The 21,139-nt window shown below is 43.0% G+C and overlaps 1 protein-coding gene across 1 annotated transcript in view; it reads left to right on the top strand.

The window, feature by feature from the left end:
- Positions 1-21,139, top strand: part of LOC139559963 (pinopsin-like) — a 70,402-nt gene that overhangs the window by 19,184 nt on the left and 30,079 nt on the right. The window contains exon 2 of the mRNA XM_071376452.1: positions 1,901-2,229. Within this exon, the coding sequence (XP_071232553.1) occupies positions 1,901-2,229 (329 nt within the window). The remainder of the gene's footprint in view (positions 1-1,900; positions 2,230-21,139) is intronic.

The following is a 21,139-nucleotide window of genomic DNA, read 5'->3' as shown; positions in this document are numbered from 1 at the left end:
TGATGTTTGATTAGATGGTTTGTTGTTTGATTAGATGGTTTGTTGTTTGATTAGATGGTTTGTTGTTTGATTAGATGGTTTGATGTTTGATTAGATGGTTTGTTGTTTGATTAGATGGTTTGTTGTTTGATTAGATGGTTTGTTGTTTGATTAGATGGTTTGTTGTCCGATTAGATGGTTTGTTGTTTGATTAGATGGTTTGTTGTCTGATTAGATGGTTTGTTGTTTGATTAGATGGCTTGTTGTTTGATTAGATGTCACTGGGGTCCTGGGGTCAGTGCACGGAGAAGATACTGGGCACTTCATTTTTAATGGTGTATCTGGATGTCTATGTATAGAAACCATGAGATACTGTAAGTATTTATTGGTGTCATTTAAAAAAATAAATATATATATATATATTGCAATTTCAGAACTCATAAATCCACAAATCTCACCAGCCCAGATGGGTCAAGAGTTAGTTTTCATTGATAACCTCATTGTAGCAAGCAAACCCACAATGTAGCAAGCAAACCCACAATGTAGCAAGCAAACCCACAATGTAGCAGCCGTGATCGTACAGTATGAGGTAAAATCTCAGAGCTTTGCCTGCGGCTCAGATAGTCAACAGCTGTATATTACACATGTACTCAGGCATGAATGTAATTTATTAATACTGTGAACCAGCGTTAACAACCTGCGCTGCCACAGCCCAAGTACATTATCCCCCATTGCGTTTATAAGCTGAGGAGAACTGTACAGCAAAAAAGGTCTGGTCCATATTTTTTAATTAGAGGACTGGTTGCGTCTGCTTCACTGCTATTGGAAATCAATGGCCATGAAGGACGTCCTCATGGATCATTTTCACTTCAAAGTAAATGACAAACAAGATAAAGAAGATGACGGGGGTCAGGTTTCGGGGTGCAGTTGCAGGAAGTGTGTGCATTGACAGGTTTTGTGGCATCAATTTGGCGGCAGGTAGCCTAGTGGTAAGAGCGTTGGACCAATAACCGAAAAGTTGCTGGATCGAATCACCGAGTTGACAAGGTAAAAATCTGTTGTTCTGCCCCTGAACAAGGCAGTTAACCCACTGTTCCCCGGTAGGCGTCATTGTAAATAAGAATTTCTTCTTAATTGACTTGCCTAGTTAAATAAAATAGAATATAAATCATCACTGGTATAATGGGCCCTTCTGCATAATGTCTAAAAGCAGAATTTTGCCCCTTTGCTACTGTATGTAGAGTGATCGACCTTACATTGGTACACTGGACTCTCTCTTTGCAAAGTAATAGCAACCTAAATGAATGCATTACAGTTGGAAGCCAGCATACACTCAAGCAATATATCGTCTATTATAAAATACAGTAGGTGGTTCGAGCCCTGAATGCTGATTGGCTGACAGACCGTATACCACGGTCTGTACAAAACATGTACTTTTTACTGCTCTAATTACGTTGGTAACCCGTTTATAATAGCAATAATTTACCTTGGGGGTTTGTGGTGAGATAAGAACAGGCCTTAGCCGTGGGGCGGCAGGTAGCCTAGTGGTTCGAGCATTGGGCCTGTAACCAAAAGGTTGCTGGATTTGAAACCCTGAGCTGACAAGGTAAAAATATGTCGTTCTGCCCTTGAACAAGGCAGTTAACCCACTGTTCCTAGGCTGTCATTGTAAGTAAGAATTTGTTCTCAACTGACTTGCCTAGTTAAATAAATAAAATATACCACACCACCTTGTGCGTTATTACTTAACTGTATAAGTACTCCCACTGTTTAGTCTGCCTTTTGTTCAAACCCCCCAAAGGTAAACATTTGTTTGAAGTCAGGAGTGTTGTCTGTGATGTTGTCTTGACCCCCCTGTATGAACTCCTGTATTGGCCCTGTTCAACATATTCTGAGCGCGTGTCTGTGTTTTGGTTCCAAGGAATCGTGTCCCTCATCTCCCTGGCCGTGCTCTCCTACGAGCGTTACTCTACCATGATGGGTCCAACCGAGGCCGACTCCACCAACTACCGGAAGGTAGCCTTGGGCATCGCTTTCTCCTGGGTCTACTCACTGATGTGGACCCTGCCGCCGCTCTTCGGCTGGAGCCGCTACGGCCCCGAGGGGCCCGGCACCACCTGTTCCGTGGACTGGATGACCAAGAACGCCAACAATGTCTCGTACATCATCTCGCTCTTTGTTTTCTGCCTCATCGTCCCCTTCCTGGTCATAGTCTACTGCTATGCTAAACTGATGCATGCAATCAAACAGGTGAGTAGGACAACAACACTTGTTTTCTTAATTAAATTCATGAATCAACTCATAAAACAGTGGCTATTGCACACATAACTGTGTTACAGTGCACACTATTAAATGCATGGAGTATTTCTCAGCAGTGCTGAGTTGCAGATACAGAGACATACAGTATGTTATCACCATCGTGGCCCTTTCTAGACCACCCCCTCCTTACTTAGAACGATACACACTGCGGGGTATTTTTGCAGCGACTTTATTGTTGCAGGAACTTTACCACCTGCCTTAAAATGCCTTCAAAAATATTTTTCAACCAAGTTCAGCAGTTAAATACAGTATATGGAATAAACCACAATTGTGTCTCGCCTGCAACCATTTACGTATGTTACGATACTTCCAACACACTAAATCATGATGAACTACAGCAAGTTCTGTTTTCACTTCCACACTCATCTCTGACCGGGGAAATATGAGCAGACAAGCTGTAAAGGCAGCGTTGTCGCTCCCGGGAGGTCTCTCTCTCTCAGTGTATCTCGCCCCGCTCTGATTTGTTCCCAGGAGTACAGTTCGCTCAACTGTCAGTGCATCATGTCTTAAAGTGATAAACACTCAGCGGCTCTTCAACAACCATGAGGAGTGACATGCAGCCGTGAATAATAACCACGTTCCATTATTTTAATAAGCAGATCCCTCCCTCGCTCCTTTCTTTTTTAAATGTTATTTCTTCTCAAAGTATTCCCTGTCAGGCAGGTACTTGACCAATAAAGCAGAGAAGCTGACAGCGTTCAATTCCCCAATCTAATAAAGTGCTTGTCTTTGGTCCGAGCCACACGAGGATAGCGAAATCGATTAATCTATTTTAAGCTGTGACAGGCTCCACCATCTCTACCTTATCAATGATAAATAGCCACTCACCGTAGGGGAGGTGAGGGAGGGACATTTGGAATGATGCAGCTTACCAATTGTCGGTGTTATTGCCTTTTCCCCCTCGAACCTTTGGGTTCCATGTCGAACCCTTTCCACAGAGGGTTCTACATAGAACCCCAAATAGTTCTACCTGGAACCAAAAAGGGTTCTACTTGGAACCAAAAAAGGTTATCCTATTGGGACAGCCGAAGAATCCTTTTGGAACCCTTTTTTTCTAAGAGTGTAGTACCCTGAAACCTACACCAAGTCACTCCGTATCATCGATTTAAATCAAATCAAATGTTATTCAAATCAAATCTAATCAAATTTTATTTGTCACATGCGCCGAATTCAACAGGTGTAGGTAGACCTTACAGTGAAATGCTTACGGGCCCTTACCAACAATGCAGAAATAAGTCGATTGAAAAGCATGAGGGCTGCTTTGTTTTTTTGCGCAGACTGTACACACTTCATCAGTCTCTCATTCACAATTTGACAAGCACTTGATAATGCCTCGAATTTCATGGCGGCATCCCTTTTGTGTGGCCGAAAGGCGCCTTTGGCACGGAGTGCTGTGTTGTTCCCTTCTCCCTGAGTGCTGAGCACTCCGGAGTATCTCTCACTCACATGGCTCTCCATCACGTGATATGGTCTTTCTCACAGGCTACAAGTGAAGACAGACACATCGAGGACGCAACTGCGAGTTTCCTTATCCAATTCCGAGGTGCATTTTGAAGCTATTGGAAGAACTGTCCACATTTACTTTTCGTCAGCCAACAAGATGAGTAGGTCTAACAACAGCAAACGCACTAGCCTATGTCAATTTACTATCCCCCATAGTACAAAAGTTGACCTATTCTATGTGAGAAATAAATATTCCAAACATAGTCTGGGACAATTGTGGGATGCGATAGATCCCAAATTAATACAACCACTAATATTTAAAAAAATACGTTTTCACGCAATGTGGCTGACGCAACAGATCTGAACGTTTAGCTTTAAATGTTGATAAACTATTAGGTTTTTTCTTCACATGTTTAAGTGGAGCAGTGCGCACATGGCAGTAGGCTATCAGCGTGAATGTTCCATTAGCGGGAAAACACCATTATCAAAAGTGACCGCAAATGTGATTTATGCATTTATTATAAAGGTGCATTTTTATGATGAAAATGATCTTCACGCGCTGCTTATGTATACTAGTTAGGCTCAAACCCATTGTAAAGCGGATTAAGGTCCTTCATTTTAAGAAGTTATTTGGCCGCTTTAGTACAAACCTTCTCAAAACATATAGGCCTATGGGCAAGGCTACATGAGGTGTGCGACTATGATTAGAAAAAGTTAACAAAAAAAAAGGCATTGTTTCTTGCCTTATGATGGGCATCGTTCACAAGTGATAATATATCATTTATAAGTGATAGGCTAATATTGTCACCCATCAGACTATTCTTGATTTAATATTGTCTTTACATATACTAAATAATATATGTGTGAAATATACATGTCATCTCTGCACTTAAATAGTGAATGGAGGACGCTTTTCCCATGGTTCATTTTCATGCCAGCCATGTAGGCTATACTCCTGTTGTAAATATAAGCAATGTGCTTAATATTAGGAAAGTTGAGAAATAAATATAGTAGCTGATGGGAGCCTCCTCTTTTTAATAGAGGCCATCACTCGCGCAATTGCATAGCCTATGGAAATGTTGCCTATAGAAGTGTTGCACAACATGAGTTCATGGGCTCTCATGAAGTGTTTAATTAGATTTTTGAATACATTTGCATTGATGTCAGAGTGATTAGAGGTACAATAGAGTGCTGAGTACCAGGCAGTTAGCAAGTTTGATAGGCTGCTAATGACCATCAGCAGCATCAGAGCTTGGAGAAGCCTAATTACCGTGACTAAACGGTCACTTGTAATTTGACCTCCTTCATGACTTGTGACCGCCGGTGTTGCGGTAATACAGTCACCTCAACAGCCCTAGTTGGAACCAAAATTATTTTTATTAGCAAATAAAAAATCTCTCTCCCTATCTTCTTAATCAAGCTTTTAACGTCAGTACCGTAGTCCATGCTTTGGAGCAGCAGGTAGCCTAAACGTTTTGTTGTGAGACCTGAAAAAAATGCCTGGAACGTAAAATAACATTATCAACCGGTTCCCATGCTTTTAAAATAACGGTTCTGTTCCGGAACAGTATGGAAAACTTTTGTTCCAGGTTCCGTTTCTGTTCCTTGAAAAATGTTCTTTCTCGGTTTTTGGTTCTGTTCCCTGAACCGGTTCCAACCCCTGCTCAAAGGGTTTTCCCACAGAGACAGCCGGACTTATCCGAAATGAACCTATATAACACACTGTCGTTGTTAGAACCTTAATATCACAAACAGAATTTGTTTTGTAAGTAGTTTTAAGAGGACATGTTATTTTTTCCCCCCTGCCCGTCATTCACTGCCATGTCATTCACTGGCAATTAGCCTGCACAGCTGATGATGGTCCATCGAAACTACAACTAAACTATATCGAAAAAACATTTTCACACATATAATAATAGAGTTTAGCCTAAAGACAAGATTAAATTGACCATAGACTGATGGGTGAGAATATAATCAATTGTTAAATCGTATATGAAGAATCTGATGGACAGCAGAGCTTGGAATTGACGCAGGGAAAATAAACAGGTAAGACATTTTTATAGTATCAGAAAGAGTATATTCTGCAGTTTTCAAATCACCTTGCCAAACACCTCTTACAATAAAAGGTGTTGTTGTAAGAGGTGACAATATTGAAACTCGATCTCCAGCTGTCCCATGGTAAATGAACGTGTCGGGACAGACAGGCAGCTTTTCTCAGCATCATTTTTATGGATCTATAGAAAGAAATGTCAATAGAAAAACAGTAAATGTAGCTAGTTTGCTGTCATGCCATCTTTAGTTTCAACCCCTTGAGCTCTATTTCAAAATATAATTACTGCCATTACATAAGCTCACAACACTCAAAGCACAGCAATGTTTCTTAAGACATGCATGTAACAAATAATAATACATTATCTTTGTAATGATGTCTATTTAATGGATTTGAATACTTGAATTGTGGTGTTTTAGAGATTTCTTTTTGCAGCTGTGTAGCATGTGAGAGAGATAGAAGGGAGCCAAGTCATGCAGGGATTTGTTGTTTGAGTAGAAGGATTTTAAAGTTGATCTGAATTTTGATTGGAAGCCAGTGGTGGAGGAGTGTGGGTGTAATGTGCTCTCAGGATTTAGGGCGGGTGAGGAGTCTCGCAGCTGAGTTCTTGATATATTTAAGCAATAGTCCATGTATGAGGTAATGAAGGCATGTATAAGGGTTTCAGCAGCTGGGTCTGTAAGGGAGGGGTGGAGTCTGGCGATGTTCTTGAGAAAGAAGGCAGATTTAGTGATGGTTTTAGTGTGGGCATCAAAGGAAAGATCCTTCACCTGAGAGGCAGGGCAGCAGTCGATGTTGAGGTCAAACTCCTCAACTCCTCTCCTTCTTCAGGAGAGATCTGGGTGCCAACAACATGGCCTCTGTCTTATTGCCGTTGAACTTCAGAAGGTTTGAGCTCATCCGTGATTTTATTTATTTTAGGAGGTTGATGAGTGATGACGGGTGGAGGTTAGTGGTGGGTTTGGAGTGAAAATAGATTTCTGTGTCATCAGCGTAACAGTGCAATTGGAGACCGCGTTGGCGGATGATTTGGCCGAGGGGCAGGATGGTAGATAATGAAAAGGAGAGGCCCTAGGACTGAGCCTTGGGGGGACAGGAGCAGACATGAGCATGGGTGGATTTGAAATGCCCCAGGGTCACAAACTGCTGCCGGTCTGACAGGTAGGACATGAACCAGGGCTGTTCCGGAAATTTCCAGAGTCTTTTCCATTATTCAAAGGAGGATAGAATGGTAAACAGTGTCAAAGGAAGCTTATAAGTCCAGTAGGATGAGAAAGCTAAGATTGCCAGATTCAGTCGCTAGTAATAGATTGTTGGCCACTTTGACCAGAGTTTCCCTGCTGTGATTGTGACCCTAAAGCCTGATTAAAGACCCTCAAATACGTGATGTGAAGTCTCCATTTGCTTTAGAGGGTGAGTCGTGTGTTCAATTTCAAATCTATCCTTTGCACCTACCACCGGACACTTCTTGTAGATCTGACAGGTATGAGCAATTATTAGGCTGGGTCCAAATGTCCCATCCAGACCTTTGTAAACCTTTGTGACAGCCAGTTGTGCAGACTGACGTCGATGTGACCAATGGTCAGACAGAGGTAGACCAGAGATGCCACATGTGTCAGTTTTGTCTCTGACAGGTGCACACGACGACCGACATGCACAGCCATTATCTGCTGCACCAGAACCAACCAAGCTCTCCACAAAGGCTGCTAGAGAAAAAAAACAGGGAAATTATCAGGAAGATTGTGGCTGTCTTGTTCTTTTTTTGTTCTTTGTCATTGGTTTATATCGCAGTTGTGTGGTTTGAGAAAGGGAGTGACAAAAGGCTGCAAGCTTTTTGATTTGATTAGATTTAATGTGATTTAGATTTACAGCTGTTATTAAAGTACTCTGCTGTTTCGTAACAGTGAGATGGAATGACGTTCCCAGTGGCCCCCAGCAATTGGGCCCCTTTCCACCCTCCATATTTTTTGACAGCATCACACTCACTTTGATTGTCTGAAATGCTGTAATTGGTCCCCCACTCACTTTGTGATACGTTGCTGAAGGGTTCGACCCCCTCCTCCACTTCCTCCTCCCTATTGGGTGCAGAGCTTCCAGTTGCTTGATAATATGGCTGTTATAACCAGAACGGGTCCCAGGACACACTGTGTGTGTGTGTGTGTGTGTGTGTGTGTGTGTGTGTGTGTGTGTGTGTGTGTGTGTGTGTCTCAGGGGACTAAACGAAAAGCAGTGAAGCAAAGAATATGTCTGTTTTGAAGGTGTGCAAGTGTATGAAATTGTACCTGCTTTGGGGGATTGGGTGAAGTGAACCCTTTGGAGAGCTGTGTGTGTGTTATTGGAAAATCAAACCTACTTTTGGACTATTTTGTATTAGATGAGGCATTAGTAGTGAGGAGATTCTTGATGCCTGATGCCATTTGCAAGCCATGAGAAGAACTGTCCTAGTGAATGTAATTCATTACTGATGTGAAATGACACGCACACGCACGCACGCACACGCACACACACACACACACACACACACACACACACACACACACACACACACACACACACACACACACACACACACACACACACACACACACACACACACACACACACACACACACACACACACACACACACACACACACACACACACACACACACACACACACACACACACACACACACAGTACTCATAAAAACAAATGACTACTTTTCCACGGCAAGGTGCCAGGCCATAATCATAGATGTCATTCCTTTCCATTCAGCCGTGGCCACTTATGACTGACATCAACCTCTGAAGATGAATCACTCGGCTATTAGGGATGTCTCTGATAATGTTCCTGAGTGTGGAACCGCCTAATATTTAATTGTCTGCATCGTCGACCTGACATCTTACATTTCAATTTGGCTGCCCCCGCAACTTGAATTATTCTTTATCTTGGCTCTATATTTGCTCTGACGAAATTGCTAGAATAAAAAATTGACAGAGGCCATCGGTTCAGTAATTTTGTCGGAGGTATCTGATTGTTTTTGTGATTGTTTTTGTGAGGACATAAAAAGAGAGTTGAGGTTGTATCATCTGAAACCTTATACTGTATGTGTAATTCTGTGTTATAATTAATGAATTCATTAGGTGATGTATTTGTCTGGAGGTACTTTCATGGTCACCATGAAACGTTCCATTTCCCTTATAATCACGTAATATATAATCCATTTGTGTTTTGATCAATGGAACGTTGTATCTCCGTGACTTCCACTAGAATAAAGTCAGAACCACTCTAAAGCTTATAGTGCCACAAGTTTGACAACAAATTAGCTCGGATTCAATGAATAGTTCACATATTTGGATTGATATTTGCAATGTCCTGTTAGTTTATGAAATTTGATTTATTTGAAGCTGACCTAATAGATTGGGCGAAACTTCAGCGGCCAATTAGATTTAGGGAATGTGCTAATGATCTACCTTGGAGAAACCTTTAGTAGGTCTGATGATCGACATGAAACTGCAGCTAAAGAACTAGGAACCATTTGATTATCAGACTGGCTAGGTTCAAACAGTTAGAAAGCATGCTCAATACATCTACTCATACTCACTGTTAGTGTGAGCGTTGGAACAGAACCCATATTCCTGACCCGTAGGTTCTTTCTCTGCAATTCCCTTTTGCTATTTTTCTCTTCTATGTTTGGTCATCGCTCTCTGTCTGACTCTCTGTCTGACTCTTTCTCTGTCTGACTCTCTGTCTGACTCTTTCTCTGTCTGACTCTCTGTCTGACTCTCTGTCTGACTCTTTCTCTGTCTGACTCTCTGTCTGACTCTCTGTCTAACTCTTTCTCTGTCTGACTCTTTCTCTGTCTGACTCTTTCTCTGTCTGACTCTCTGTCTGACTCTTTCTCTGTCTGACTCTTTCTCTGTCTGACTCTCTGTCTGACTCTCTTTCTGACTCTCTTTCTGACTCTTTCTCTGTCTGACTCTTTGTCTGACTCTGTGTGACTCTTTCACTGTCTGACTTTCTCTGTCTGACTTTCTCTGTCTGACTCTTTCACTGTCTGACTCTTTCTCTGTCTGACTCTCTTTCTGACTCTCTTTCTGACTCTTTCTCTGTCTGACTCTCTGTCTGACTCTGTGTGACTCTTTCACTGTCTGACTTTCTCTGTCTGACTCTTTCTCTGTCTGACTCTTTCACTGTCTGACTCTCTTTCTGACTCTCTTTCTGACTCTCGTTCTGACTCTCTTTCTGACTTTCTCTGTCTGACTCTTTCTCTGTCTGACTCTTTCACTGTCTGATTTTCTCTGTCTGACTCTTTCTCTGTCTGACTCTCTGTCTGACTCTCTTTCTGACTCTTTCTTTGTCTGACTCTCTGTCTGACTCTGTGTGACTCTTTCACTGTCTGACTTTCTCTGTCTGACTCTTTCTCTGTCTGACTCTTTCACTGTCTGACTCTCTGTCTGACTCTTTCACTGTCTGACTCTTTCTCTATCTGACTCTTTCTCTTTCTGACTCTCATTCTGACTCTCTTTCTGACTTTCTCTGTCTGACTCTTTCTCTGTCTGACTCTTTCTCTGTCTGACTCTTTCTCTGTCTGACTCTTTCTCTGTCTGACTCTTTCTCTGTCTGACTCTTTCTCTGTCTGACTCTTTCACTGTCTGACTCTTTCACTGTCTGACTCTTTCACTGTCTGACTCTTTCTCTATCTGACTCTTTCTCTGTCTGACTCTCTTTCTGACTCTCTGTCTGACTCTTTCTCTGTCTGACTCTTTCTCTGTCTGACTCTCTGTCTGACTCTTTCTCTGTCTGACTCTTTCACTGTCTGACTCTCTGTCTGACTCTTTCTCTGTCTGACTCTTTCTCTGTCTGACTCTCTGTCTGACTCTCTGTCTGACTCTTTCTCTGTCTGACTCTTTCTCTGTCTGACTCTTTCTCTGTCTGCCTCTCTGTCTGCCTCTTTCTCTGTCTGACTCTTTCTCTGTCTGACTCTTTCTCTGTCTGACTCTTTCACTGTCTGACTCTCTGTCTGACTCTTTCTCTGTCTGACACATTCACTGTCTGACCCTCTGTCTGACTCTTTCTCTGTCTGACCCTCTGTCTGACTCTTTCACTGTCTGACTCTTTCACTGTCTGACTCTTTCTCTGTCTGACTCTTTCACTGTCTGACTCTTTCTCTGTCTGACTCTTTCTCTGTCTGACTCTTTCTCTGTCTGACTCTTTCTCTGTCTGACTCTTTCATTGTCTGACCCTCTCTGTTTGACCCTCTCTGTCTGATTCTTTCTCTGTCTGACTCTTTCTCTGTCTGACTCTTTCTCTGTCCGACCCTTTGTCTGATTCTTTCTCTGTCTGTTTAATTCCTTGTCTGACTCTTTCAATATCCTTCATTCCCAATGGAAGCTTTTCTCCTCTCGGTAATTGCCATTCCACCATGTCTCTTCTCCGGTCCAATTTTTGATGATTTGGGCAGCCATTTTCTGTCGATAGGAAGGTGTGAGAGGGATTCACAGCTGTCAAGATGATACCACACACCTGTTGCATTAAAATAGAGGAACATTTAGCATGGACAACAGAGTGTAGTCTTTCATTAGTTCAGACAAAAATTGCTATTTACCAGGCATGGCTTTGTAGTGAAAGTGCTTAGAAGTCTTTATTACAATGACACCTCTTAATTATACTCTTAAGGTGTCAATGTGCTGTCTGTGTATTTGGTGTATGTTAGTTTGAGTGTCTGTTTGTTTGTTACATGTCCACTGTGTACTGTCATTTGTCAAAGACTTTGGAAAATTACAGGAGTGGAATGTTAGGTAAGGAGACTGGTGCCCAGGCTACTACATTTGGTGATGGTCAAAGCTTTTTTAATAATACAATTAGCTGTAAAACGGGTAAGAGCACCGATTTAGGAATAGAGTGACAGACATTTATCCCTTAACAGTGAATATCCGTTCAGATTTAGTCATTTTTCCTCAATCCCTCAGATGTCTGCCACATCTGTGATTTTCACTTCGCGAGGTCTGCCACATCTGTGATTTTCACTTAGTGAGGTCTGCCACATCTGTGATTTTCACTTAGCGAGGTCTGCCACATCTGTGATTTTCACTTCGCGAGGTCTGCCACATCTGTGATTTTCACTTCGCGAGGTCTGCCACATCTGGCCCGACCCGTAGGGAATACTTCACACTTATTACCACGTGTTGCTTAGTTACCAAAGTGTTTTTGCTTTCATGCTCAGTGACAGGGGAATATGTTAGCTTTGTTGCTAATATCTCCCTCCACCCAGTCCACTTCATACAAGCTGTCACCGTCCATCTGAGAGGGTTTCCAGTTACAGCACATTCAGTGGGGGTAGGTGTTATTTTAAATGTTTATTAATCATATTAATCTATGCATCAGATCATCCTCTGCAATAAACAGTTCCTAGAATGGGCGAGTTGATTCATGTTAATTCACTTAATTTCTTAGTGCAGCGGCTACAGCCTCTGACTCAATGACAACAAGATTGAGCATTGCCAAAACAAACTCATTTTACTTTCTGTCTTTAGCTACAAAAATATCAAATTTGGTGCCTCACACCAAAGCTCCTTCACCATCTGTCCATACAAAGTGTAGCAGCTCATCGAGTGCTGAGGCCCTGACATTCATTCAACTATTGTGAGTGATGAACGGTTTGCCCCTCTCCTAAATATCACTGTCATACTTTGGCATATTCAGGAAAGCCACTGTGAATCTTACTCCTGTCTCTACGTCTGCCTTGTGAGAGTAGACATCTTTATTCCCCAGAGAATTCTACATCGGAATTGAAGCACTGGCCTGGCTGATTATCAGATTTTTCTTGCCAACCTATTTCCATCTGTACACTAATTTTGAGTTTTAACCATGTTTTGAGGCTATGCAGCGTTGGTTTACAAACAAAGGAGAAAACAAGGGGTTTCACAGGGATGCTGGCCCATGTTGACTCAGATGCTTCCCACAGTTGTGTCAAGTTGGCTAGATGTCCTTTGGGTGGTGGACCATTCTTTATACACCCAGCAGAGTTGCCCATCCACCCTCTGAATGGCACATATACACAATCCATGTTCCTTCTTTAACCTGTCTCCTCCCCTTCATCTGCACTGATGGAAGTGGATTTAACAAGTGACATCAATAAGGGATCATAGCATTCACCTGGATTCACCTGGTCAGTCTATGTCATGGAAAGAGCAGATGTTCCTAATGTTTTGTATACTCCGTGTATAAGTTGTATTCTTCATGAATCAATGGGTATATATCATGAATTAAAAGTTTTTTTAAAAAGCGGATGTAGCAATTTCAGATTGCCCCTTAAAATGTTCCGTTTAACAGTGAAGCCATGCCACTTGCTTGTTTCTGGTTTGGAAAACTGAGGGTCTTTGCTAAATCAAAGAAGAAGATTCTAGAAGGATTCTAGAAGGATTTCTAGAAGGATTCTAGAAAGATTCTAGAAGGATTTCTAGAAGGATTCTAGAAAGATTCTAGAAGGAAATACCTTTACAGATGTTAGGATGGCTCAGCCTCCGGGAGATTGTATTATTTGACAGTCTTCCTGTCCTGAGTCCACAGTGAATAAATAAAGTGTCATTAATTAAAATAACGATAGCATGAAACATTCCATGAAAACGAAATAAACATTTCTATGGACACAATCCTAAAGATGTGCATATCTCCCATAGACATCAGGCGACATCCACCTATATGGAAACGATGGACGGGATTCATTCGTACTGCACTACCAACAAAGCACCTTTTATTAAAGGCAATTTCCACAATGTTTGCAAAGATCGCTTTCATGGTAAACACTGTGGTAAACTCTGTGGGATGCGTGAATGACATTTAAAAGGCACATGATAAAGCAGTGCACAAAATGTGGTCATTGTTCAATAGTTAAATATACTGTAGCTGCAAAGTGTGAAAGCCTCAATAACAACCTGAGATATTTAGAGAGCTACAGATATTTTGTGTTCTGCAGCAATCCAATGTCTATGATAAATAAAAGCCTTCCAAAAACAACTGACATCGCCAATCTATTATTTTGTTAAAATAAACAAACACAAATTGACAGATGTATAATTTCACACCTCTAATGGTTTGCTCTTTGTGTTATTTGAAATAAAATATTCATGAATACAAATAATTTGCTGTTGGAATGTAGCATCCCTACAATGCATTAAAACTGGAGCCATACTGGGACAATGAATAAGATTGATGGCATACTGAATGGGTTTAAAGCCCAAGGGAGGAGATTCTCCCTGTTCTGAGGTTGGGAGCTGTGTGTGTGTGTGTGTGTGTGTGTGTGTGTGTGTGTGTGTGTGTGTGTGTGTGTGTGTGTGTGTGTGTGTGTGTGTGTGTGTGTGTGTGTGTGTGTGTGTGTGCGTGTGCATGTGCACATGTGTAAATTAATCTCTGTCTAGTAGTGGGTGTCCTGGTGTTTGCTTAACCTGCCTATTATTAGTTTTTGTTTGTCAAGAGTAAAATTATTATATTATACTATATATTATATATTATATTATATTACTACAGTAAGAACTCCAATCATTTTTTCCCCTTAACTTTATGTTTATTTAAGAAATATCAGAGCTCTACCCGGTGGTTAAGAAGTCCAAAGTCATAATAGCAATGCCATATTACAATGGAAATTTGCATAGCATTTTTACTCATTTCAACAATAGTACAGTAGTAAGCATAGTTAAATAAGGACTGATAAATCTATTATGGTAATTCGTGTATGTCCAAATCTGAATAGTACATTTTACTGAACAAAAACATGTGAAATGTTGGTCCCATGTTTCATGAGCTGAAATAAAATATCTCAGAAATTATCCATATGCACAAAAACCTTATTTATCTCAAGTTTTGTGCACAAATTTGTTAACATCCCTGTTAGTGAGTATTTCTCCTTTGCCAAAATAATCCATACATCTGACAGGTGTGGAATATCAAGAAGCTGATTAAACAGTATGATAATTACACAGGTGCACCTTGTGCTGGGGAAAATAAAAGGCCACACTAAAATGTGCCGTTTTGTCACACAACACAATGCCACAGATGACTTAAGTTTTGAGGGAGCATGCGATTGGCATGTTGACTGCAGGAATGTCCAGCAGTGCTGTAGCCAGATAATTAAATGTTCCTTTCTCTACCATAAGCCACCTCCAATGTTGTTTTAGAGTGTTTGGCAGTACGTCCTACTGTCCTCACAACCACAGACCACATGTATGGCGTCATGTGGGCGAGCGGTTTGCTGATGTCAACGTTGTGAACAGAGTGCCCCATGGTTGCGGTGGTGTTATGGTATGGGCAGGCATAAGAACAACGAAAACAATTGCATTTTACCGATGACAGAGTTACCGTGATGAGATCCTTAGGCCCATTGTTGTGCCATTCATCCGTGACCATCACCTCATGTTTCGGGATGATAATGCACGGCCCCATGTTGCAAGGATCTGTACACAATTCCTGGAAGCTGAAAATGTCCCAGTTCTTCCATGGCCTGCATACTCACCAGACATGTCACCCATTGAGCACGTTTGGGATGCTCTGGATCGACGTGTACGGCAGATTATTCCAGTTCCCGCCATTATCCAACGGCAGAGTGGGACAACATTCCACAGGCCACAATCAACAGCCTTATCAACTGTATGCAAAGGAGATGTGTTGCACTGCATGAGGCAAATGGCGGTCACACCAGATACGGACTGTTTTTCTGATCCATGCCACTACCTTTTCTTAAGGTAACTGTGACCAACATATGCATATCTGTATTCCTAGTCATGTGAAATCCATAGATTAGTGCCTAATGAATTCATATCAATTGACTGATTTCCTTATATGAACTGTAACTCAGTAAAATCTTTGGAATTGTTGCATGTTTAGCTTATATCTTTGTTCAGTATACATTGAAATTAATGTGTTTATATTTTTCTTCAGTATACCTTGAAATTAATGTAATTTTCAAGTGCTGAATAGTGCAATGTCCCTCTCTGTGGTTTTCTTAAAATTTCCATTGATCTAGTTTCTTCCACCGTGTTTACCACATGTTCAGACTAATCTTAAAGAGTATTACTATTATAGGCATATATTTATAGGCAACCTTAAGTCTGAATATCGATTGATGGGTCATGGGTCATGAAATGTGGTTTAACCAATTTATGATACCTAATATAGTTGCCTTCAACAATTCAATTATATTTTTTCACCAAAATAAGTATTTTTAATACAAAATAAATCCACCATACTTTTTACTGACATATCAACCGCCTGGTTGAGCATTTTCTTTCTCAAAGAATTCTTGCTTTTTAGCCTTTTTACATTGTAACTATTTCTTTTCAGTATTCCTACTCTTCAAGGTCTCTACTAATGGTGCAATATGAATCCCTCACCAACTGAATTCCTGCCTTTATCCCAGATCTTTGGTGACTGATTTTGAGTTTTATTACAGCCTCTGAGTGGGTAAAGTTAGAGTGCCCCAACACTGAACTGCAAAAGGACACATATTATGTAAATTATTGCAGGAATGCTGGGGGGGGGGGGGGGGGGGTAGTTGACCATTAAAGATCTAGTGAAGATTTTTTTAATATCCACTTCTAAATCCATTGTCAAAACATGCTCTACCAGCCAGTTCAGAATAGGTTTAAAGGGTTAAGAAAGATCAGAAAGCCTCACGCTCGTGTTCACTGCAGCTCAAAACAACCACATGAGTAATATTGGTTAATTGAATACTAAGGTGTGTGACAGGCTTCTTGTCCTTGAATACAACAGCTGAAGCCTGTAGACTCTGACGCTCCTCAGGACCATTGTACTCGTGCATTATCTCAGTACATTTATCTAAATAGCTCATCTCCTTAACAACACAAGTAGTACCTAATTGGCCTTGACCACGAGTTCTTGTTCTTCAAACGTATGACTCTGTTTCTGGTTGGAATGAAGGCATGCAGACAGGCAGACACTTTGGCTCTCTGGAAGCTCTCCAGACGGTTGGGTTTGGTGGCAGCAGTGTAGCTGACCCAATATGAACTCATCAACCAGGACAACACTCACGTATAGTTAAACAAGACCCTTTAAGGTTTCAAGGCAGTTCATGAAAGAGTTGGTGGAATCTAAAGATTTTCCTTTCCTTTTTTGTCTTTCCACGGGTGTTTGCTGGAGCAATCTCGGATGCTCCATGTGTTACATTTTTTATTTATTTAACTAGGTAAGTCAGTTAAGAACAAATTCTTATTTACAATGACGGCCTACCCTGGCCAAACGCTCCCCAAACCCGGACGATGCTGGGCCAATTGTGCGCCGCCATATGGGACTCCCAATCACGGCCGGTTGTGATACAGTCTGGAATCAAACCAGGGTCTGTAGTGACGCCTCAAGCACTGAGATGCAGTGCCTTAGACTACTGTGCCACTCAGGAGCTCCAGTATGTCACTTCTGCTTTTTCATTGTTTATATTTTTATTTGCATAGAGCTGGCGCTCATGGTGCCGGAATATATCTCAGCACTCCTCAAAGCCTGAGCAGGTTTTCATCCAGTTCTACAGAGACTTCTAAATCCATCATCAAGTGATAAAACCATCTCACATTTGACCTGTTTGCCTCAGCATAGAGCCTCTTTGAGATTCTGAAAGGTGAAACTAACCGTTGCCTTCTGATTTAAAATCACTGCACCCTCCTGAACTTCACCTCCAATTGACTCTAAATTTCTAACCTCAACCTGCTTTAATAACACCTGGTGTTGCTTTGCCTCAATGTAATGCTTTAATAATGTCATGTTTTGTCTTTGATCATCATGTCTTGTCCCTGTGCTTCCCTCTGCTGGTCTTATTAGGTTCTTTCCCTCTTTCTCTCTCTCTCTCTCCTCCTCCCTCTCTCCCTCTCCCGCTCTCTCTCTCTATCGTTCCGTTCCTGCTCCCAGCTGTTTCTCATTCTCCTAACGACCTCATTTACTCTTTCACACCTGTCCCCTATTTTGCCCTCTGATTAGAGTCCCTATTTCTCCCTCTGTTTTCCGCTTCTGTCCTTGTCGGATTCTTGTTTGATGTTTGCTGTTCCTGTGTCCTTGTTCCGCCCTGTCGTGTTTTTGCCTTCTTCAGATGCTGCGTGTGAGCAGGTGTCTATGTCAGCTACGGCCTGTGCCTTCCTGAAGCGACCTGCAGTCTGTGGTCGCGTCTCCTGTCGTTCCTCTCTACTGACGAGAGGATTTCAGTTTCCTGTTTTGGATTTACCTTTGATATATCCAGGAGAATCATTGTTTGTTTGATACTGGAATAAAGACTCTGTTTCTATTACGTCGCTTTTGGGTCCTCATTCACCAGCATAACAGAAGAATCCGACCAAGATGGACCCAGCGACTATGGATTTTCTCAACACTGCCGTCGAGTTCCAGGGAGCAATGCTCGGCAGACACGAGCAGGAATTGTTTGCTGCTCGTCATGCCGTTGAGACCCTGGCCGCTCAGGTCTCCGATCTCTCTGGACAGTTTCAGAGTCTTCGTCTCGTGCCACCTGCTACTTCCTGGTCTTCCGAGTCTCCGGAACCTAGGGTTAATAACCCACCATGTTACTCTGGGCAGCCCACTGAGTGTCGCTCCTTTCTCACCCAGTGTGATATTGTGTTCTCTCTCCAGCCCAACACGTACTCAGGAGAGAGAGCTCGGATCGCTTACGTCATATCACTCCTTACTGGTCGGGCTCGGGAGTGGGGCACAGCTATCTGGGAGGCAAGGGCTGAGTGTTCTAACGATTATCAGAACTTTAAAGAGGAGATGATACGGGTTTTTGATCGTTCAGTTTTTGGGAAGGAGGCTTCCAGGGCCCTGGCTTCCCTATGTCAAGGTGATCGATCCATAACGGATTACTCTATAGAGTTTCGCACTCTTGCTGCCTCCAGTGACTGGAACGAGCCGGCGTTGCTCGCTCGTTTTCTGGAGGGACTCCACGCTGAGGTTAAGGATGAGATTCTCTCCCGGGAGGTTCCTTCCAGCGTGGACTCTTTGATTGCACTCGCCATCCGCATAGAACGACGGGTAGATCTTCGTCACCGAGCTCGTGGAGGAGAGCTCGCGTTAACGGTGTTTCCCCTCTCCGCTTCTCAACCATCTCCTCCCACCGGCTCAGAGACTGAGCCCATGCAGCTGGGAGGTATTCGCATCTCGACTAAGGAGAGGGAACGGAGAATCACCAACCGCCTTTGCCTCTATTGCGGTTCTGCTGGACATTTTGTCATGTCATGTCCAGTAAAAGCCAGAGCTCATCAGTAAGCGGAGGGCTACTGGTGAGCGCTACTACTCAAGTCTCTCCATCAAGATCCTGTACTACCTTGTCGGTCCATCTACGCTGGACCGGTTCGGCTGCTTCCTGCAGTGCCTTGATAGACTCTGGGGCTGAGGGTTGTTTTATGGACGAAGCATGGGCTCGGAAACATGACATTCCTCTCAGACAGTTAGGGAGGGCCACGCCCATGTTCGCCTTAGATGGTAGTCCTCTCCCCAGTATCAGATGTGAGACACTACCTTTAACCCTCACAGTATCTGGTAACCACAGTGAGACCATTTCCTTTTTGATTTTTCGTTCACCTTTTACACCTGTTGTTTTGGGTCATCCCTGGCTAGTATGTCATAATCCTTCTATTAATTGGTCTAGTAATTCTATCCTATCCTGGAACGTTTCTTGTCATGTGAAGTGTTTAATGTCTGCTATCCCTCCTGTTTCTTCTGTCCCCTCTACTCAGGAGGAACCTGGTGATTTGACAGGAGTGCCGGAGGAATATCATGATCTACGCACGGTTTTCAGTCGGTCCAGAGCCAACTCTCTTCCTCCTCACCTGTCGTTTGATTGTTGTATTGATCTCCTTCCGGGGACTACTCCCCCTCGGGGTAGACTATACTCTCTGTCGGCTCCCGAACGTAAGGCTCTCGAGGATTATCTGTCTGTTTCTCTCGACGCCGGTACCGTGGTGCCTTCTTCCTCTCCCGCCGGAGCGGGGTTTTTCTTTGTTAAGAAGAAGGACGGTACTCTGCGCCCCTGCGTGGATTATCGAGGGCTGAATGACATAACGGTTAAGAATCGTTATCCGCTTCCCCTTATGTCGTCAGCCTTCGAGATTCTGCAGGGAGCCAGGTTCTTTACTAAGTTGGACCTTCGTAACGCTTACCATCTCGTACGCATCAGAGAGGGGGACGAGTGGAAAACGGCGTTTAACACTCCGTTAGGGCATTTTGAATACCGGGTTCTGCCGTTCGGTCTCGCTAATGCTCCAGCTGTTTTTCAGGCATTAGTTAATGATGTACTGAGAGACATGCTGAACATCTTTGTTTTCGTTTACCTTGACGATATCCTGATTTTTTCACCGTCACTCGAGATTCATGTTCAGCACGTTCGACGTGTACTCCAGCGCCTTTTAGAGAATTGTCTCTACGTGAAGGCTGAGAAGTGCGCCTTTCATGTCTCCTCTGTCACATTTCTCGGTTCTGTTATTTCCGCTGAAGGCATTCAGATGGATCCCGCTAAGGTCCAGGCTGTCAGCGATTGGCCCGTTCCTAAGTCACGTGTCGAGTTACAGCGCTTTCTCGGTTTCGCTAATTTCTATCGGCGTTTCATTCGTAATTTCGGTCAAGTGGCTGCCCCTCTCACAGCTCTGACTTCTGTCAAGACTTGCTTTAAGTGGTCCGGTTCCGCCCAGGGAGCTTTTGATCTCCTCAAGAAGCGTTTTACATCCGCCCCTATCCTTGTTACTCCTGACGTCACTAAACAATTCATTGTCGAGGTTGACGCTTCAGAGGTGGGCGTGGGAGCCATTCTGTCCCAGCGCTTCCAGTCTGACGATAAGGTCCATCCTTGCGCTTACTTTTCTCATCGCCTGTCGCCATCGGAACGCAACTATGATGTGGGTAACCGCGAACTGCTCGCCATCCGCTTAGCCATAGGCGAATGGCGACAGTGGTTGGAGGGGGCGACCGTCCCTTTTGTCGTTTGGACTGACCATAAGAACCTTGAGTACATCCGTTCTGCCAAACGACTTAATGCACGTCAAGCTCGTTGGGCGTTGTTTTTCGCTCGTTTCGAGTTCGTGATTTCCTATCGCCCGGGAAATAAGAACACCAAGCCTGATGCCTTATCCCGTCTCTTTAGTTCTTCTGTGGCTTCTACCGACCCCGAGGGGATTCTCCCTGAAGGGCGTGTTGTCGGGTTGACTGTCTGGGGAATTGAGAGACAGGTAAAGCAAGCACTCACTCACACTGCGTCGCCGCGCGCTTGTCCTAGTAACCTTCTGTTCGTCCCTGTCTCTACTCGTCTGGCTGTTCTTCAGTGGGCTCACTCTGCCAAGTTAGCTGGCCACCCCGGCGTTCGGGGTACGCTTGCTTCTATTCGCCA

The sequence above is a fragment of the Salvelinus alpinus genome, chromosome 30 (genome assembly GCF_045679555.1).
Source record: "Salvelinus alpinus chromosome 30, SLU_Salpinus.1, whole genome shotgun sequence".
NCBI classification, from domain to species: Eukaryota; Metazoa; Chordata; class Actinopteri; order Salmoniformes; family Salmonidae; genus Salvelinus; species Salvelinus alpinus.
The sequence above is the reverse complement of the archived record's forward strand: the minus strand, read 5'-3'. Positions and strand labels throughout refer to the sequence as shown.